Raw genomic sequence first — 18,054 nt, forward strand, 5'->3', positions numbered from 1 at the left:
TGCAGACCTCAGGGTCTCTTGGTTAATGTGTTTTCAGACAAAGATACCATCTCTGTCAACATTTACAACCCAGATCTCAGTCTCTTCAATGCTACACGTGCAAGCATGGCTTCTTTTTTCCTTCAGGCTTTATTTGCATTATATAACACTTTCACATAAAACACATTTTAATCCCAGAGATGTGACTGCCTGCCCTCTTTTGAAAAGCTTTAGAATAAGATATGACATCACCAAACCAACATTAAAACATTTAATTCAAGCAGCCAGGAAAAAATAGATCTGATGTTTTCTTGTTGTTGTCTCAGTAATGATAGAAGGCAGACGATTATGAGAGGATTTTGCAAAGCCCTAAATATTAAACCTAGGACATAAAGTAGCTGAAACAGATAAATGTAAACTCAGAAGTATTGAGATTAATAAAGCTAGTGAAGGGCATAGTAAGAGGACTCACAGTTGTCTTATACATCTCAGCATTCATCATTAAGATTTCTTAACATTGGACAACTGTACAATGTTATGTTACTCTGTGTGAAAATCAGTAACTACAGTACACACATAATACTCTCCCCACACCGTTTGTCCCTTTCATTTTTGGCCTCAGTCCTTCACAAGGAAGTCTGGACTTTACATTTTCCTATTTCCAGATTTATTCTGTGAGCTGGCTCACAGTGTGGTTGAAGAGGGCTCTGTATGGGAGTTGCTCTCCTCAGCCTGGTCCGGCAGGGGATCGTCCCTCACTTTAACAGCATGGAGGGCGTAGTTGATGGCAGTACTGTTAGTCCAGCTCCAGGCTCCTGATACTGGGTTATACAGCATTCCTTCCACAGACTGCACTGAGAAACCATCTGATGAAGCAACATGGAAAGAGAGAATTACAACAGCAGCAACAACAACCAAACAATGTTGCCACTGTTTTTGTACCTTTACAAACATACATTTAAATACAGATACCGCCATGACATAACTTAGTGATAGTGCAGCCTATTTTAGTGCCTGGTTGGGAAGTTCCAGAGCATAAGCATCTACAGTTTTAAAAATGTATCAAATTCAACATTTTAGAAGGAGAAACATTTCAATGAACAAAAATGAAACCGTCCATAGAAACAAATATATTCACCCCATTCAAGTTATATTTAACTTAAAACTAAAAAATGATGAATTCCCAATTGTGTAAATGTAACAGAGTTTGTATTATCTGTTGTTCCACTTGCATGTAGGATTTGTTTATTTTTTATCATTTGCTCAATGGCGCCCTCCCTCAGGTTGAGTATATAAAGAGTGGTAACTGTAGTGCTGTACCATTCCCTGAGAGACGTGCCATGGCAAGTTGCTGTCACAGCATACTATACAAATATTGTGTATTAATGTCTGTTTTAACGCTTATGGTTTCATAAATACACTGTGATGTGTATGTATATTTTTATTAGAATATTGTTTTGTATTTTCTGTGAGATAACCTTTGTCACTATGACAACATTGTACACAAATTAGCTAGCGGACTAGCCTCTGTGTTGAATTTGTTTTGTAGTGTGCCAAATGAATGACCAGTATTTACTCTGTTCCTGTTCAGACAATAAAGCTTGAAAAGACAAGCGAGCCTCCTGCTCCTTACTCTACACACAACGCAGAGCCGAGGGGTTTACTGAACCAGCCAGCTGCCGTGAAGGGCAATTGAGCGCGGTTACATAAACTCATTACTTAATTTAACTTACGTTTTTAGTCCTTTAAATACATTTTGCTATTTTAAAAAAGGTGGCAGAAAATTTTTTTGAACTCCTTACAAGCAACATTTTTTCTTTCAAGAGAACTGTAAAATAGGAATCTGCTGAGCAGAGTACAGACATTTAAATGCCCTTCAAATGCTTCAATGCTTACAGTACAAGGCACCCGGGTCCTCCTGTGTGAGGATGGACTTACTTGACTCCAGGAGGCGCTCCAGCTCCACTGGGCTGATGAACTTCTCCCAGTCGTGTGTCCCGCTGGGAACAATGCGCAGGAGCTGCTCAGCTACGACAATCCCCAGCGCGTATGACAGGTTGGTTTTATTTATAGTGGTGATGAAGAGTGAGCCGCCTGGCTGCAAACAGAGAAAAGGATGAGTCTTTGTTTTTAAAAGACTTAAAGACAAACAGTTTGCGCACACACACACACACACAGAAACATAGGGTGATATAAGAAGCTGATAGAGCGAGCTGATAGAGCAGAAACGTCTTAAACCTGCATTCTGTCTATTAACCAGCAGGGGGCCCTCCACCTGTTACAATGCAACAAAATATTAGTATGCTGTGTAAAAAGGTGTGAAAATGACACTACTTCTCAAGAGATGTATGACCTCAGTAAACTTTTATCTATTGGGTCTTAACCACTAAGTCTGCTCATTCAGTCAAATACATCATAAAACAGGGCATGCTTCAGGCTGTCACTCTTGATTGACCGTTAATCACAATGAAGGTGTAGAAATAGCTATCCACCCTGTCTTAGATCTAAGAAGTACAGGTACTGAAGTGGCAGCACCAGAAGAAGAAGGAGAGGACAGAAAGCCTCAAAGTCTTTTATGAAGTCAATGACTAAATCTCAAGGTTGAACTTCAGTTAATGCTGACACATTTAACATCAGTAGATGTAGAAGGAGAGTGGATTGAATGCAAGAGGAGGAAGAATTGAAGAAATAAAAGGGCCAGAGTGCAAAACTCTTTCAAAATGATTCCAAACAATGCAATATTTCCTCCCTGCACAGAGTCCCAGAAGCAGGAGGCATTGTAAATTCTATCTTTGGTAAAAGAGCAGAATTGAGAGATTGGGCCAGAGAGGGAGAAAAAGAGAGAGAGACAGAGAGAGAGAGAGACAGAAAGAGAGTCAGCCAGGGTGTGCCTGGACCAAACGCAGAGGCATTAAGTAAAGATTAGGCTGTCTTTTTCCCCTCTCGGCTCCTCTGGCCCACTGACCCACGAGATTATGATCATCTAATCTCAGTATGGATGCACAGCTTTCACTGAATCTCGTCAAGTTTCATTGCGACTTCACACACATTAAAACACATGCTTACCTATTCCCAGAGCTAAACATAAAAAAAAATAAAAAAATCACATATGCTCATTAGCATATGCTCGGATGAAAACACAGACACATGGTGTATTGTTGCTATGAGTTCAGCTGGAGGGAACTAAAAAACACACTGTCCCAGGACAACACACCTTCAGCACATTGCTACAGCAGAAAGCGAATGTTTCCAGGTCGGCCAGATGTTCAACCACCTCAGATGCTACGACAGCATCAAACTGGGCCGCCCCTTGCTCCTCGGATTCTCCCTCCTCTTCTCCTGAGAGCTCCTCCAGAGTGCAGGCCCGGTAGCTGACCCGATCTTGAAGGTCTGGGTCAAAGGAACAATGCAGCTGGGCCGTGCCGATGCTGTCTTCCACCGGATCAATGCCCAAAACTTTAGCTCCCAGTCGACCTAAGGGCTTATGATGAATGGAGAGGAAGCGTGACAGTCAGAGATGGATCCACTGCGTGTTCAATTGATTAAAAACAAAAAATGCCTTACTCGAGCAAAAACTACAAACAACAAAGCAAGACTGCTATTTACACTTCATAAAGCGTATGCAAATGTTACGACAAATACGGCACAAAACAATTTGAGTAGTCTGAAGAATAGAAAGGTGCTATTGATGGGCAGTCCATTTAGCTTTTTTAAAAGTACTCTTGTTGGTAAATGTGAAGATTTGGACTGTTAAACAAAACACTTTGGGATTACAAGCAGATCATGGAGTTAAAAAGATGTGACAAAGTGAACCGTTAATCTATGAATTCATCTTTTGTTTATAAAGCACCTTTCATACAAATCCAGTGCAATTCAAAGTGCTTTAAAGGGATTGAATAAACAAGAAAAAAAAAAAACATTGTTAAAAAAAAAGAAAAAACATGGTGCAAAAATACGGATTTAAGAAGTACAGATTACTCTATGCAGAGAGCAATAAAATGCATATAGTTAAAACAATGAAAGAGTTAAAAATAGGTTTCCATTTTTAGAAATTAACTAAAATATAAAGAGTTCAATTAATAAAACAGTAAAGATAAAGAGTTATAAAATAATTACAAATGTGAATAAAATATCCTCAAAACAATAAAGTGAGCTTCATGAAGTTTATAAAAAGTCCACTGAGCAGAGAGAAGTTCAGTTATGGAGCTGGTTCAGAGTCAGAAGTTGTTCTAATTAAGCATCAGCGCCCTCTTCTGGACAGAATCTGCACATACAGGCTGTTAGCTGAGCTGTGTCTGCTTGCCCAGAGGCTTCTCTCTCTCTCTCTCTCTCTCTCTCTCCACTACTGATTCCATCTGATAGCACGGTTTGAAGTGACGAGACACCCAAAGACACACGTTTCAACATTAACAGACACTGTGTGTGTGTGTGTGTGTGTGTGTGTGTGTGTGTGTGTGTGTGTGTGTGTGTGTGTGTGTGTGTGTGTGTGTGTATATACATATATGACAGTCTGTGAGACAGAGGCATCCAAAAATACAGGACCTGAATTTGTCTTCTTAAATCACACAACCCAGCTGGTATGTCCTAAGTTCAAATGAAGCCATGAGACAGAAGCCCTGTCCTGGCTGCCCGGCTTTCAACACTAACAAACAGATAAACAACTGTAAACGACCGACTGTCTGATCCACCAAGCTGAGACCAGTCACATCAAAGAAAGGGAGAATCAGGCTGACATATGAAGGTTTTTTGGGCTTGTTTGGAAATGTGGTGTACTGTGATACTGTGGTGTAGTGAAAGCAGAATCCTATACAGACACAGACTCAATGTGATGTGAAAGGTGGACATTGAAAGTATTGGGAGTCAGCAGAGAACGAATACTGGGGAAGATAGTTTTGTCTGCATGTGCTTGTTCACACGGGGTCTTTCTCTTTCTCTCACACACATACTGACCTCTGTTAGCAGACCTCCACCACAGCCGACATCAAGGATTCTTAGTCCTGAGAGGGGCTTCCCAGGATGCCGTGCTCTGTGCACACTCAGCAAGTTGTCCCTGAAATTGGTAGATCAGCAGTGGGTTATATTTCAAATAAAACTGTCTTCTATGACCAAACGTATCATTAAACATAAATCAATCATGCTACAGTCACGGTAGCATTGGAAATGAAAAGGCCAACCCAATGCTTCTGAACATGAGGAGGTGATGGAGCCATGAAAAATCTCTACACTGCTTAAAGCTTCAACTGTCACCACCCCCACCATCGCCCTTTCTCTGTGTGCTACAGTCAGCTAGCAACCAAAAATATCCTCTGGCTCTAATTCATCCCCATGTCGCTCTCGTGTTCCTGCATTCTATCCTTTTTTTTTTTTGCATCTCTCACACACGTCCGATGACAGTCTGCCTCCAGGCACTAAACATGCAGAACAGGCCGGGATCTGGGTATGCATCATGCTCATTAAAGCTCTGCTTGGTCACAGGAGCATTCGTGCAAACAGTGAAGAAAAGCAGATAAGGTGTTGGCAGACATCCACCTAACTAGCTCCCAGCCCGGGCCTGAAGCCTGAAGCCTGAAGCCTGAAGCCTGGGGACGGAGAGACAAGCTACTTAAGAAATGTGTGCATCACCTCAGAAAATAGTGTAGAAAAGGCTGGGTGTTTTAAATTCCATACGTTTCAAAAACCACACAGACACTACGGTGCACATTAGTATGGCAGAAATACTCAACTAGATTCATTTATCCAACACTTAATTTGAAGTATTGAGAAAACAGAATTGAAAAGGAGACGCAGTAAGATTTTTAAAGTGGTCTTAATTCTTAACTATGTCTTTATTTATGTTTAATTGAAGTAGTGACAATATTAAACACAGGATTACAAAATGATTTCTAGTTAACTTAAAACAAATATTAATATCAAAAAATCGGTGTGTTGAGTAAAAAAAAGTACGGTAAATAATGAGAATAGAAAAGGAAAGTTTTAAAGAGTCTGGATTGACAATATCAGCAGAAGATTCTTTGAATAGGTAGAGAAGCAACAGCAATAGTGGTGCTTCTCATTTAGACAGGCCCTGAGGGCAGACTGAGTTCAGGCAGATCCACCCTGCTCAGACATACACTGGGACTAGGTCTGTCATACTGTCACCACATACATACATCATCATCAAAACCACCACCAACAACACCACAGAGAGGGGGAGGGGAGAGCTGCTCAGGGCTCGTGGCTGGATGTGTAATGTAATGATCATCTTGTGGGGCCCCTACAGCAGATCTTATCAATCAAAACAGCCAAGGCAGCCGACAAAACATACAAAATGGAGGCATTGGGGCCACTGAACGGCTACTGGCTGAAATGTGCGGAGGAATCCTGTCTCTTCTGATGTATGTTACTTCAATGATTTTCGCATGTGCTCTTTGCTTTCAAACACCACAAGGCTGGATCCCCTCCGGGTCATGTTTTGACACAGTTACTTGACGCCTCGGCCACTCAAACCCCTGCGTTGTTTGAGTTTGACAGTGACTGGGATATGAAATCTTTCCAATTCAAAAATAGCTCAAGTATTAAGATTCATATTTTGTACACACACACACCTTATAAAAGGAACCCTCAGGTCATTCATAGAATGAAGGGCTCCAAATTCTCCCTGCTCATCCCACCACTTGCTGGCCAGTGACTTGAATCTCCTCACCTCTTCGGGGTCCACTGTGGTGTGGAAGGCAGACCGAGCGCTGAACAAGTGACAAAAGAAAAAAAACACATTGACACTTCATGTTCCTAAAAAACACACCATATTTAAAATGGCTAATTAGAGTTTGACATTTTAACAAAAAAAGAGTCAATTATTAAAATAAAGAAAACTTCTAGCAATGATAATTTCTAGTCACTGTCCTCCTCCATCAGGTAAAATGCTGAAATATTTTGGTAGACTTGACTTTAGACTTCCTCCTAAATTAAGCATTATTTTAAAGTAGTGTTGACCCTTGTGGACAAGAGACCCTGATCTTTAACTATAGTGATGGACTCTTTTCTTCCTCTATCTATTGATAAACTGACGTCATAGACAGTGTACTGACACATTTCCTTCATACAATGTACTTTAAGTAGACACATTTTGGAGGCAACATTTGCTAATTGCTACTCGTGTTTATAATCTGCCTTCATTTAATTCCGCATATTTGACACATTTTCCGTGTTAAGTCCGGTCTCTCCATCCGGGGTTTTTCACGTTACCTGGTTTGACAGGTCACGGCATGTTGCTGGCTCTTCAGACTCCTCTGCACAAACAGAGCTCGCTGCTGACACACAGCAGACCAGCTGGAGACGCTCCGTCCTGCAGGACTGTGGACGAAGCCTGGTTTGCATATGAACAGCCCAAACGTGAGGCGGCCAAACTTATTATACATATCCCAGTGAGACTTTAGCAGGCAGCTAATGTCAATGTTATGTTTACTACGGAGCGATGAACAGGTTGACCGACAGTGCTAGAGTCTCTAAAGCCCGGGTAGAAACAACAGTAACTTTAGTTCCTACTTTGCAATCGTTTTGCGGCAGATGAGAAAATATTCGACTGAGGAAAGGCTTGGCGATTATGTACTATATTAATACTTAAGTAATATTTTCCTCTTCATTTGCCACGCAGATATCGTCATTTAAATGTGCTTGTCAGCTTCAGATTTAATTGAATTGTTGAACCTTCATCAGCTTCAGATCCCTCAAGTATCATGCTCTTCATATGATTCACTGTAATCATGAGATTTGTGCAATACACTGACAAGTGAAAAGATACAGCCACATCAATCTAATTGACTACACCATGTAAAGTCATGTCTCAGGCATGTAACCTTTTAATTGATTGTTTTATTGAAATATCCTTTGCCAACACAGGTATGAACGACTTGAGTCCATGAAGAGCATCAGCACAACATACGTACTCAGTTCAAGTATGCTCAGTTTAATTGTGTTTAAATTGTATTGCACATATTAAGGTCACACTCTTGATGTTTACCATATTTTAGCTCTTAAATGTGACATAAAAAAAAAAAAAAAAAAGACAGTGAGGCAAGACAAGGAACAAACAGTTTTATTGGACATCTTACAATAATGTTTGGAAAAAAGTTAATCCTGTTACGATTTAAAATGAAACATGTGAAGTCCTTCGTGTCCATAGTCTTAAACTTTGCACAACTATGCAAGTGAAAATTCCTACCATTCAAAAAAGTCTTGTTCTTCAGTCACACTTTAAAAAGAACATATTTACAAAGATGAAAGAAATGTATGAGAGGGGGTTCACCTACACAACTGCCTCTATAATGAGACAAGCCTGTTCAACTCATGGAATTTAAAATGGTAAAGTGCACAGATCAGGTGGTTCACTGTGCTCCTCAGCGTCTGCTACGACGGGAGGGGGACGTGGACCTGAAAGAAAGGGCGGGACATAACGTTAATGCTGCACCAATCACACACACCCTCACAAACTACAACATACAAACATGCACAAACATCACCCCTCCCACCACACAGTGACCTCCAATAGTAGAAAAGGGCTGTACCCCATTAAAAATGATTTCTGCAGCTTCAGGTGGAGTCTATTACCCACCAGAGCAGTTTAATACAAACGTCTTTTGTTCACTTTGGAATCAACAGGACCTTATTTTATCTACCTGCATGATTTAGAGAAGAAAGTATCAGGCTGTACATTTTAACAAAGGGCTACCTGCCTCTTCAGAGGAAATGGCTCAGTATAAAGACTTTGTAGGACAAATTGTATTGATAGAAAATATCATAATGCATTTTAACCCTTTATCGCCTCTGCCTCAACATAACGGGACAGCATTTGACCAAACTACTTATGATTCAGTCACTTCAGAAAGTTACTGTAAATGTACAGATTAAACAGAGTGCAGATAAATCACAGTCAAACATACAGTAGGAAAAAGAGAAAAAAAACGAATACTACCTTGATCGCGACTTAGACTTGTGTTTGCGGCTTGCCTTCTTACCAGACTTGTGAGATTTTTCCGTCGAACGTGAGCGACTACGTTTAGATTTTTTGGATTTCTTTTCCCTACTAACTTCAGGGGTTGGGGACCTACTCGAGTCAGAGTCCGAGCGGCGCTTGCTAGCTTTGGCGGAGCCCTTCTTCCTGGCTTTGCTATCCTGCCGCGAGTGCTTGTCACTCTGGGAGTCCGTGTAAGAGTCGCTCTCTTTTCTTTTCTTTGATTTTCCATTCTCCTCTGAAACGACAGAGCTTCCTTTGTCCTTCTCTTTAGATTTTGGCTTCTCTTTCTTTTTATCGGACTCCTTCTCCCTATCTTTTTTCTTCTTGTCTTTTTCGTGGCTATGACTCCTTTCCTTCCTGCTCTCCCTCCTCTCCCTATCTTTGCTGGAGGCTTTCTGCTTGTGTTTGCTGCTGCGGCTGTGACTGCCGTCCCTGCGATCTCGGCTCCTTTTCCTCTCTTTCTCCTTCTCTCGGTCTCTGCTGCGGCTGCGGCTGTCTCTGGCCCTCGCTCTGGCCCTGTCTCTCTCTCTGGATCTGGACCTACTCCTGCGGCTCCTGCGCTCCCTGGAGTCACTGCGGTCTTTCCTGTGATGCCCTGATCTGTCTGCGCTGCTCCTCCTTCTGTCCCTGCCCTTCTCACTGCGATGCCTGTGGGAGCTGTGGCTGCGGCTGCGCCGTCGAGCCTTGCGGGAGGACGAGCGGCTACGCCTCCTCTTCCGTCGTGGGGTGGAGGATCGAGATGAACTGCGGGAAGAGGCGGAAGAGGAGGAGGAGGAGGATGAAGAACGCCGGCTGCTGTGGCTGGAGGTGGAGCGGGAGCTGCTGCTGTGACCGTTGGCTGGGGACTCGCTGCCTCCTCGCCCTGATCGCTCTCTATCTCTGTTTGAATGTTGAGTCTCACTACCTTCCTTCTCACTACGGGACCTACGCCTCTCTACAGAGGGCTCCGCCTCCCTGTCTTTTACTTCCTGTTTGTGTGGATTCTCTGGCTGCCCCTCATCATATTCCCCTTTTTCTCTCATCAATCTTTCCTTCACCATCTCTTCTGTAAAATACAAACAAGGAGAAGTTAAACAACCTGGTATAGAGTACAAATACAACCATTAGAAATGTCACACGTCACTGAGGCTTTGTTCAGACTGCCGCTCAAATCGGATCTTTCCCAAAATCTGATCAGAATCCGATCTAACTGACTGACTGTCCACATTACAAACTGCGGGAGTGTGATTTGATTTTGTTTTGATTCTTGCTGTTTTCTTTCACTGAATAAAGTTCACTTCCAGCTTGCCGGATCTATGTCACTGTTATTTTTCGATGGTGTCGCGTTGACAGAGACGACACATTGAAGCGGACCGAGGCGTTCAGATTGAGTCGGATCTGTAGGAATCAGATTAGAAACCACCTCCGTATGTGGTTTGAATCAGATTTGGAAAAATCTGATCTCATGTGGCTTTTTGTGTTCAGACTGGCAAAAAAAAATAAAAAATAAAAAATAAAACCACATACGATCTGGATGTGCTAAAAATTTGGATTCGGAGATGCAGTGTGAACAAGGCCTAATAGTAACGTGCAAAGCATATTGGATAGGATATATTGATGTCTGACCGCGTGCAAGCAGGGCCTCTTGTGCTTGTTTCTCTTGCTGCTGCAGCATCTCTCTCTCTTTGCGACGGAAGGCATCCTGCTTCTCCCGGATGCGGTGGCGCAACTCCTCCTCGTCCGTGTCCGATGATTCAGACCCTCGCACGCTGCGATCGTCCTCATCATCACTCCCTTCTGAACCATAGTCCCCAAGCCCACCTGCCACAACAGAGCCCCCAGGTTCTTGAGTTTTTGTAAGGGGAAAGAAGCATTCTTACAACTTTTAAAACTTTAAAAAATAAAAAACAATGGAGAACCGGAAGCAGTGAAAGCACTGACTTCTGTATGACGCTTTATCTCACACTGATAAACCTCTTCAAAAAAAACTCAAGGAAAAAATGAAACCCTTACAGATGAGCAGACACTTTATATTGAAGAGCATGCTTCTATTATCAAAGTGCAAAACGAAAGCCAAATCATGTCATTAGATCCCGCTGCTATCGAAGTCAAGTCTTAAAATGGACATGTGTATATTGGTCTCTCGTCTTGTGCAAACAGCTTTTCACGTTCCCCAAATTCACTCCCCCGTCCCCCCACCCCCAGTGACAGAAAAAGGGATACTTACTGAGACCAGTCAGAGAAGCCAGTGCACTTGACTGTGCCAGCTGTTTTGCAGGAGCTTTGATTCACATCAACAACAGGAACAACATGTTAAAACACATACTGCCATTTTCTCAAAGGCAAGAAGGGAGTCGCTAGAGAAGGGGGGGGGGGGTCACAGATAAAAAGCAATATTCACAAGGACTGCCGTTGGAAAACAAGAGAAAAAAAAAAAAAAAGGAAAAAAAATGGAGAAAAGAGAGAAGATTAACAAACAATTCTGTAACACAATCCAAGTCAAACAGGAAGGGAACGAACCAATCTGAACCAAAGCTCACTTGGATCTAAGTAAAAGCTTGTAAGACTCAGCGGTGCCACCTGTCTCAGTCAGATCATGCAGGCTTACGGGACCTGTGACGCTATGAACCACCAGGCCACTTTTCAAATACTGCTGCTCTGCTCTCTTTCAAAACACATCTCAGACATATTCCTTACTGTATGTTTGCAGCTCTCTGACTCGAGTTTACAGGGCTGTACTGTGTGCCATTCTAGGACATTCTTATGCACATAACGGGTTCTTGTTAGGTTTAAGTAAATTGTGTTGGTGACAAACGTGTGATGTAAAAAAAGAAAAAAAAACTGGAGAAAACAAGAGCAGACCTCGAGTGGCTTTGCGGTGAGCCTCTTTGGCTACATGCTGGATCTCTTCATTAGTGACCTCGAGAAGGATCTCTGTCAGAAGGGTTTTTGTGATGATCATCTTTTTTTGAGGATCAGGACAGAAGACAACAACAACAACACAAAACAAGAAAATGGTTTTCAATAAATCTCCTTAATTACAGAATTACAAACATGTCATCAGAGCTTCAACTGACCAGCTGGAATTCCTTTTCCTCATCTGTCATTTCCGGTTCACTATCCTCTGCAGGAGTCGATGGACTGTGGCCAGAAAACTCTTTCTTTATGGAGACATTTTCTTCCTCCTCATTGTCATCATTCCCCTCATCATCGCTGTCCTGATACAGACAGTAGCAAAGACGGATATTCAACACCACAAAGTGTGCAGGACACCGTCTTCATGTCTAACGCGTAGCACAGTCGTACGTTTGGGAAACCAACAGAAAGAGCTTGCTTACAAATTTACTCTTGCGAGGCATGCGCGGCCCGTCGCCGTCTTGCTCCGCCTCCTGATCTTTGCCGTCATCTTTTGCTATTTTTGCGCGCTCCTTCTCCATTTGCTCTCGCTCCAGCTTCTTCTGCTTCTCTCTGTCCATCTTTTCGAGGCCCTCTCGGATCCATGCAGGCAGCGTGCGCCTTTTTACAGCATCTGAACGCAAAGTCCAAGGTCACTATGAAATCAACCACATACACTGAAGCCCCTTCTGAGTTTGGACTCCTTTTTTTGTGCAACAACTTCTAAACACCTCTCTGCTGATTTGTCTGACCTGGGATCAGGGTCACACAAACACAACTCCAAAAAGATCAACAGTTCATCAGTTACTGTTGTCTTTTTTTAACATTCAGTTTACTGGGATTTTTTTCAGTTACCATCATCAAGTATAAATTCATTTACAATGATGAGGGCGGCAGTAACTCAGTCTGTAGGGACTTGGGTTGGGAACCGGGGGGTCGCCGGTTCAAGTCCCGGCATGGACCATGTCCTGAAATTGGTTTGGTAGCTGGAGAGATGCCAATCCACTTCCTGAGCACTGCCAAGGTGCCCCTGAGCAAGGCACCAAACCCCAAGCTCTGGAGCGCTTGCTGTGGGCAGCCCCCTCACTGAGACCTCTCCATTAATGCATGTCACTCAGCCTATGTATGTGTTCATGTTCATTAGACAAAGTGTAAACTGAATTTCCCCTTGTGGGATTAATAAAGTATAAATTAATTAGATTAGATGACTTTATTGTCCACCGTTTAATCAATCAATCAAACAGCAGTTGTATAATTGAAATTGCTACACAAAGTTTTGGTACCTAAAAAGATCTGAATTATTCATCCCTGTTCAACATTTTTGTTCATATGTAGATGAGAATCTAATGTCTCATGGGTGTACGGAAATGCACCTCGAGCAGTCTAATGCTGATTCTCTGACGGCTTTTAGATCGGTGAAAACTCTCACCTAACGTTGCAGGGGCCTCCTGTTTGACAGGAAGCTGGACGGGGGATCTTGGTCGTTCTCTAAAGCCAGGTGGTCTTGCATCTCGTCTGTTCTGAGGAGGACCCTGCCAGTAAGGGGGGTGAAAGCCTGTGGGTGCAGGAGGGAAGGACGACGCAGCTCCATGCTGTGGAGAGAGAGAGAAAAACAGACAATTAAATTCAGCTCAAAGCGCACAGAGCGGCAACCAGGTGGCATTCACTAAATTGTGTCCTTTTACTTTCCCCCAAATTAAATCATCTAGCATTTGGCCATCATTCCTGATTGAGATAGAAAATGTATTCAATTAAAAAAAAAAAAGAAAGAAGGAAAAAACAAAGTAAAAACAAAACAATAAAACAAACCATACTGGATCGTCAACAAGCCAACACCTTCCTCTGCATCACAGCGAGAAAGCAACGACTGACACACCTAGATGCTGGGACCCGGGAAAGTTTACACGGATTGCTCCTTCTTGTGTTACTTGGCTGTGACACTAAAACCCAAACGCTTCAACAGTTCTTACTGTTGAATCTGCATACCTGATAATCAAACTGGTTCATGGCCATGGGGGCCATGGCGTAGCTGTCGGGCTGTGCCCCATACCCATGGCTGTTCTGGGGGTAAACCCCGTGGTGGGCTTCTGAGTTGAACTCCGAACTATCCTGGCTGTTGCTGTCCTCGCTGGGGTTCACAACATCCATTGGTCCTGACCCTGGAGGGATCCAGGTCTGTTCAGGGGGTGGAGGTGGAGGGGGCTGGCCATGCATCCCCCACTCTGCTAATGACAACATCAATAGTCACTACAGGCAAAAGAGCATCTTAAGTGTAACAAACAAACACATATATTCTGTTTCTACTTACTGCACAGAAAGTACCAGTCAATCAGAAATGAACACAACAACATTGAAAGAGGGAAAGTAAAAAGGGGCTGACTGGGGTGAAACACGTACCTGGCGGCCACATTCTGCTGAACGCCGGGTCACCCTGGAAGGCGCCGTGGTTGCTCTGTCCCACAGAGTCAAGGCCCGGGATGTCTTGGCCATTGGGCTGAATGTTTGGCTGTTCTGCTCCAGTTGACTCCTTCTGAGCGATCCATGCCTGTGCCAGGGCAGCCCAGTCCACTTGACCTTCAAAGAACCGTGAAGTACAGCACATAAACATCATTGAAGAAACTCACATAGAGGACAAAATCATTCTGATAAAACATTATTTATAACGCTAACAGAGTGGTGATCAATGAAGACATTCAGCTGGGTAAGTGCTGTATGTCGTGATCATTTATTTGGTGATCACCTGGATCTTGCTGGTGCTGGAAAGACTGCATCCACTGCTGCTGGCTGAGGGGCCACTGCGGCCAGGGCTGTCCTCCCTGGTCCCACATCTCTCTCATCCGATCCCAGTTCACTCCTGAAACTGAAACATGCAACCCGTCTACATTTACAATTGTATTTGCATCCTATCCATCACTCCGGCTGACAAGCGAGAGCTGCTGGAGTTCATGTGCTCATTTCACCAGTGTGTCGCCAAATAAGAGCAGGCGATAGATTTGATACATGCTAGCGTTTACCAAGTGGCCAGCTAGCTGTATAGTTACGACTTCAGTAAGCTACAAAGTATCCCTTCTGATAATAGATGAAATAACAATCATGTAGTACGACGTCATGTGTTAATTGTGGAATAAGTTAGGGGCAGGTAAAACTAAAATATCTTAAACTGCCTCTGGTCATGATAGAGAGGCTTCTCAAAGCTAAAGCTAGCTAACATAAGCTAGGCTAAGTATCAAAGCTAACCTATATTTGAAGCAGTATTTTTACAGGGCAAACAAATCTACCTTTGCGTTTCACGTCAATTCCGTACAGAAAAAGGAGAATGTGAGGGGAACTATTTTCAGCTCTGTGTTTTGAGTAACAAGATCCCCACCTTTTCCAGACTGTCCTCTCCACTCTGCGGCTCTAAATCAAAATGGCTGCTCTCTCTCCCCTGCGCGGTGAAGTGAGGCTCTGTGCTGCCTTCATAGGCTACCGGGAATATTATGGTTCAGGATTTTATTTTTACAATTATTTGTGTCTGCAAATTGTCTGCCAGTAAGTTTGTCTGACTCAAATTTCTTCTGTGTATGATTATCTTTAAATGACTAATAAATATTTCGTAAATGTGGAGTGATGTCTTAGATATTGTCTGTTTCAGAACATTGATTGTAAGTTTAGTAAAATTGTTTCTGTCGTAAGCCAATTTCCGACAAATAAATTGACATATTTCTCGAGGGCTTCTGGTTAATGATTTTACATACACCGACTTTAAGCTTGTGCATTTGTCTGATCCAAACTTCACTTTTCACTATACTTGCACAAATCGAAGCAGGATCTTACGAGCTGCACACAAAGGCAGCATTGTGACTACCACAGGTTGAACTTGTAGTTAGATTGATAAAACACTGTTGAAAAGTGTTAAGACATGTCACAAGACATTTGTGCAATGGAGATTTACATAGTTACTAGAGATAGCATTGCTCTCTGCCAATTTGATAAAGTGGTATGCCTAGGTAGGTCAAATAAGTGACTTCTTTAATTTTGTGATACGGACACTGCAAAACAAGAGCAGACCAATGTCATGTCATCAAGAGCAATGGCAGGAAGAGCATTGTATTGTCTCTGCTGTGCACAACATATCTTTTATGCATTTCCACTTTTTAGTTTCAGATTGAATGATTTGAAGCCTTTTATTTAAAATTGCCTCTGTTAACATCGATGACACATATATAGCTAGATGGAAGGAGCTGGTCTCCAACCTGTCTAAACAGTTCCCCATCCAAGCAGTGATAGTGGATAAGGGTCTGATGGCTCGCTTGGAAGGATTAGGGAATCCCTATGTGAATCATACTCTTCACGTCTGGCAGAAAGTAATTAAGACTTGTTGGATGCATGAAATGTTGAGATCTTTCAGATGGTTTGCACATGATTCGGATTTTCTTCCTAACAGACACGACTCAAGCTTTAAATCATGGTCGATGCATGGTCTCACAACTCTCCTTTCACTCACTCAGAAAAACACTGTGCACAGCTTCGAGACCCTGAGGGACAAGCATGGCCTGTCGCGAAATGATTCCCATAGATACCTGCAGTTACGATCATATATTGTCCCTGAATGTAAATTGGCCAACCTCTCAGCTGTTGAATCAGAATGTTTTCACATTGTTAAAAATGCACTGACCATGACCCCTTCTAACTCAATTTCAAAGCTTTATACAGCTCTATCCCATGCTGATAATAAGAACGCTTTTTACATTAAAGGTAAATGGGAAAGGGAATCTGGGATCCAGATATCTGAAGAGGCGTGGGGCGATATCTGGTCCTTTCAGTGGTCAACATCCAGCTCCATGAACTGGAGAGAACATTGGAAAAATATTATTAGGTTTTTCAAGACACCGCATCAGGAGAGATATAAAGGGGAACATGTACCATGCTGGAGGCAATGTGGCTCGACTGTGGCTAATCATTACCATATCTTTTTGGATTGTCCAAAATTAGGTGTCTTTTGAAGGGGTATTCAGACATCTCGAAGTAAGGTCTTTAACACTCAAGTTCCTCTGAGCTTCGAGGTTCTATATCTGGGTCATGTCTCTTTTTTTTAACGCAGTAGTGAGATAAAACTATTATAGTTACTTTTGGTGGCAAGCTAAACAATTATTACCAAAGATGGTTGAGCCCAACTTTACCTTCTATTAAGGATTGGTTTGGAGTAACCCTTGAAATATTTAAGATGGAAAAATTATCCTATCAACTGAAAATCCAAAAGGACAAATTCTACCGGATCTGGAACAACTGGATTGTCTTTGTTACCCCCGAAAGAGCAGATATCTGATATCACTGGTACCTCTATCTTATGATGTGTTTATTTCTGTGACTATCTTTCAATGTTTATCTTTTTGACGGCGGCGGCGGGTGACCCCCTCACATGATTTCTGTTCTTGGTTCCATGTTGTTTTTCCCTTTTCTGTTGTTGCTCTGGACTTTAAAACCAAAGACTGGATGGACACTTGTCACTATCTCTGCTGACATGTTTATTCTGTTGTCAATATTTGTCCATCCGAAATAAAGATATCATTTAAAAAAAAAAAAACTGTCGCTGTGAAATAACTCTAAAACATACAATCAACGTGAATACATATTTGCACATATTATTTAAAACAAATGATAAATTTACGCACTTTAATTAAAAATCCTGTAAAAAAAACTACAGTTAACCCATCTGTAATATAACTGCATTTTTTTAATCACCATAATACTTCAGCATCTTTAGCACTATACTCACCACAACACTGTTTTTATTTAGTCTTATTGGTCTTGTACACATTACTCTATGCTTATTATGCTAATTGTTGATATTTAATGTAGTACCTGTACATATGAGAGCACAGTTCACAGTTACATTCCTTGTGTGTGAGAGCATACCTGGCCAATAAAGCTGATCCTGATTCTGAGAAAGTTGCTCTGACATAAAGTTTATAGTCAGTGCTGGCTAAAGTTTGGCTAGGCCCAGCTTATGTCTCTAAAGACTTAGACATCCTGCAGAGACAAAGAGCTCCAGACCAGTCCCTGTCCATCTCTCCATTAATATGCATTAATGTAGTGCATGATACTAACTTTTTGCGCTTCCCCGAATTTTTTCTCCTTCATCATCTCTCCAATGAAGAGTTATTGAAGACTGCCTGCTGCTGATGACCTGCTTAACTCCAAATGCTATATGTTATTATCAGTCTTAC

General features: G+C 42.2%; 2 protein-coding genes across 7 annotated transcripts; both read right to left on the reverse strand.

Annotated features, from left to right (window-relative positions):
• Nucleotides 1–120: 120 nt before the first annotated feature.
• coq3 (coenzyme Q3 methyltransferase) lies at nucleotides 121–7,461 on the reverse strand. Its single transcript, XM_079344008.1, has 6 exons — nucleotides 7,204–7,461; nucleotides 6,564–6,701; nucleotides 4,930–5,029; nucleotides 3,194–3,460; nucleotides 1,918–2,077; nucleotides 121–845 (listed from the first exon to the last, which is right to left on the reverse strand). The coding sequence occupies exons 1-6, from the start codon at nucleotides 7,374–7,376 to the stop codon at nucleotides 664–666; spliced, it is 1,020 nt and encodes a 339-aa protein (XP_079200134.1). The 5' UTR covers nucleotides 7,377–7,461; the 3' UTR covers nucleotides 121–663.
• A 576-nt stretch (nucleotides 7,462–8,037) lies between these two features.
• Nucleotides 8,038–15,308, reverse strand: pnisr (PNN-interacting serine/arginine-rich protein). 6 transcript variants are annotated; one of them, XM_079342967.1, is made up of 12 exons: nucleotides 15,213–15,308; nucleotides 14,586–14,705; nucleotides 14,243–14,419; nucleotides 13,832–14,070; nucleotides 13,275–13,437; nucleotides 12,289–12,479; nucleotides 12,028–12,168; nucleotides 11,813–11,912; nucleotides 11,178–11,231; nucleotides 10,577–10,771; nucleotides 8,930–10,016; nucleotides 8,038–8,388 (listed from the first exon to the last, which is right to left on the reverse strand). In XM_079342967.1, the coding sequence occupies exons 2-12, from the start codon at nucleotides 14,680–14,682 to the stop codon at nucleotides 8,355–8,357; spliced, it is 2,478 nt and encodes an 825-aa protein (XP_079199093.1). In that variant the 5' UTR covers nucleotides 14,683–14,705; nucleotides 15,213–15,308; the 3' UTR covers nucleotides 8,038–8,354. The 6 variants fall into 6 exon arrangements, with proteins under 6 accessions (XP_079199093.1, XP_079199094.1, XP_079199092.1 ...); XM_079342968.1 differs by having other exon boundaries at nucleotides 13,832–14,067; nucleotides 15,124–15,270; XM_079342966.1 differs by having other exon boundaries at nucleotides 15,124–15,270.
• Between the last annotated feature and the right edge of the window lie 2,746 nt (nucleotides 15,309–18,054).

This window comes from Symphodus melops, assembly GCF_947650265.1.
Source record: "Symphodus melops genome assembly, chromosome: 5".
NCBI classification, from domain to species: domain Eukaryota; kingdom Metazoa; phylum Chordata; class Actinopteri; order Labriformes; family Labridae; genus Symphodus; species Symphodus melops.